This window comes from Pteropus vampyrus, unplaced genomic scaffold, assembly GCF_000151845.1.
Source record: "Pteropus vampyrus isolate Shadow unplaced genomic scaffold, Pvam_2.0 Scaffold407, whole genome shotgun sequence".
Taxonomy (NCBI): Eukaryota; Metazoa; Chordata; class Mammalia; order Chiroptera; family Pteropodidae; genus Pteropus; species Pteropus vampyrus.
Window position 1 is genome coordinate 449,462 of NW_011889188.1, and position 2,451 is coordinate 451,912.

General features: G+C 54.1%; 1 protein-coding gene across 1 annotated transcript in view; it reads right to left on the minus strand.

Annotated features, from left to right (window-relative positions):
• Window positions 1-1,665: 1,665 nt before the first annotated feature.
• Window positions 1,666-2,451, minus strand: part of ARSH (arylsulfatase family member H) — a 17,223-nt gene continuing 16,437 nt past the window's right edge. Inside the window, exons 9-10 of the mRNA XM_011380834.2 lie at window positions 2,331-2,449; window positions 1,666-2,030 (exon numbers count right to left, since the gene is read on the minus strand). Coding sequence (XP_011379136.2) covers window positions 1,666-2,030; window positions 2,331-2,449 — 484 coding nt within the window. The remainder of the gene's footprint in view (window positions 2,031-2,330; window positions 2,450-2,451) is intronic.

A 2,451-nucleotide genomic window follows, 5' to 3' on the forward strand; every position in this document is an offset into this window, starting at 1 on the left:
CAGCGGAATCCGTGTTCTGCTCCACGCGTGCACTGCGGTCTGTCACCGCCTACAAATACTGGCCCTCTGAACCTTGAGGAGAGCAGCCTGCGTGCAAGATGCCCACCCCTCATGACAGTAATTACGGGGCGAGGGGGACTGTGACCCGTCCAGCCAGTCCACAACTCCAGGACAGATGGTGTACAGCAAGCACAAAGCTAGGCTCTCCTTTATGTGTCTGAGATGCCTCCTGTCACCCAAGTCACCAAGACATCCATGCGTCGTATACATTTTATACGTGTGTGGTTGTATTTACAGAAAAGTTCAGATATTTATTCATTTAGTCATCGCGTTTTGTTTTGTTTTTTAGTGTTGGAAATTCTTTCTTGTTTTTCCACTGTGGTAAGAACACGTAACACAAGCTCCGCCCTCTGCAATCTGTAAGTGTGGAATATAGTATGTTTAGACACTGCGACACACGGCCGCTCTCTCGACCTCTGTCCCCCGGCGTAACTGAAGCTTTCTACCCATCGACCGTCAGCCGTCCACGTCTCCCGTCTCCCAGCCCCCAGCCCCCAGCGACCTTTCCACTCCATGTCTCTACGAATGTGACTATTTCACAGCCGCGCGGGTCCCGGAAGGAGCAGCCATCCCACTGGCTGAGGACATGGAGGTACTTAGAACGAACACACGCTATGCCTTCTCCTCTAAGACGCAATCAGGATGAAAAGCGATTCATCGGGTCCCTCCCGCGTGGCACCGTGTCCGGCATATACAGACGTGCTTCATATTTGTTGAATAAAAGAGTGAATGCTTAAAATAAAAAAGGATTATCCGAGACCGAGGAGAACCTTTCCACACTTCATGAACGTGAAACTCCTGTGGTCACCCCAGGCACACGTACCGGTTGTGTGCAATTTGCGCCATAAATGAACACACGATCGTGAACCTCGCCTGGGGAGGGATGAGCACCTGCGTTTGCAGACGAGCCATTACGAGCAGGTGGCTGTCCTGACGGACGGAATCGGTTTGGACGAAGGGTTTCGTTTACTTCGTAAAGTTGGCTCGCCTATTGCTCTTAGGCATCGAATGAGCCTATTTCTTGTTCCACGTATACAAACATCCTTAGGAGCAAGAATACACCTATGTTTATTACATTTATCGGGGTGACATGGGTGGATAACATCATATACATTTCAGGTATACAATTTGGGAATACGTCATGCGGGTACTGTATGGTGCGCTCACCACCCGACGTCAAGTTGCCTTCAATCACCGTGTATTTGACCCCTTAAGGTCCTGCCGCCGCCCCCCACACCGTCCTGTTGTCGGGGCCTCCTGTTCCTTTATTCCTTGGTCATGTTTGCTCGTTGGTTGTTTTCTGTTTTATGCCCTACGCGGCACTGAAATCCTGAGGCTTTTGTCCTTGTCCGTCTGACGGATCTCCCTGAGCGTGACATTCTCAGGATCCGTCCACACTGTCGCAAAAACGTGGTCTCATCACGGCGCGGATCCGCTGTCCGCCTCCCGAGCTCCCGGTCACGACGTCGAGGAACGAGGAGAATCTTCGGGTGGAAAAAATCGGGCGGAGGGCGCCGTTTGTGACCGTTCGCAAGCGCAGCGGACGGTCGGCGGAGAATCGCTTCCGAGGACCCGTCGGAATCGCGAGGGAGCCCTTCCCGCTCGTCACGCGCGGGGTGGGACGTCCCCTTCCTTGTCGCACCCGCAGAAGGGGAAGGTCCCACAGCACGGCTGCAGCCACGGCTTCCAGACCGTGTGCCACAGGGACAGCTGTGGCGGGGCGGGCGCGAGCATCCCGCGGTGCTCCCTTAGGGCCGCCTCGATCTTCTTGACCACTGGGTGGAACAGCGCTTCGTGGTCAGGGTCGAGAGGTCGAGACTCGGACGGGTCCCTGGAGACGTCGAACAGCAGCGGAGGGTCGTGGTGGGTGACGTCCCCACTGCAGGAGCACAGCCCGCTGTCGTAACAGGCGCCGGCTCCCTCCGGGGAGAATTTGGGGGTCACGTAATGAAGCTTCCACACAGTCGCACCTGCAAAACAGAGCTTCGTTGGGGCGCCTACGCCTTCCTGTTGGCGGATTTTTCTTTCCCGTTAAAAACTATGTATTTCTCAAGTGTTTGCGCAAAGAACTAAAAATCTTTTGCGCAAAGAACTAAAAATCGTTTGCACAGAATTACACGGCGACCATGTTTCCTCAGAGTATAAGGATGATTCGCGATGTCACTGTGAACTTGGACGATTCTTATCATCGTGTCATGAGACCATCCAGAGACAACGGTCACCACCAAAAAGGCTGCCACAACCGCGGACTTTCTAACGCAGACCGGCACCTTGGTCTGACGTGGCGCACGCAGAGCCGAGCATTTGCTGAGGACGAAGCTCGCTGCAGCTCTGAATCTGGCCAAGGCGGTTTGGCAAATCGGTCCTTCCTTCCTTCCTTCCTTCCTTCCT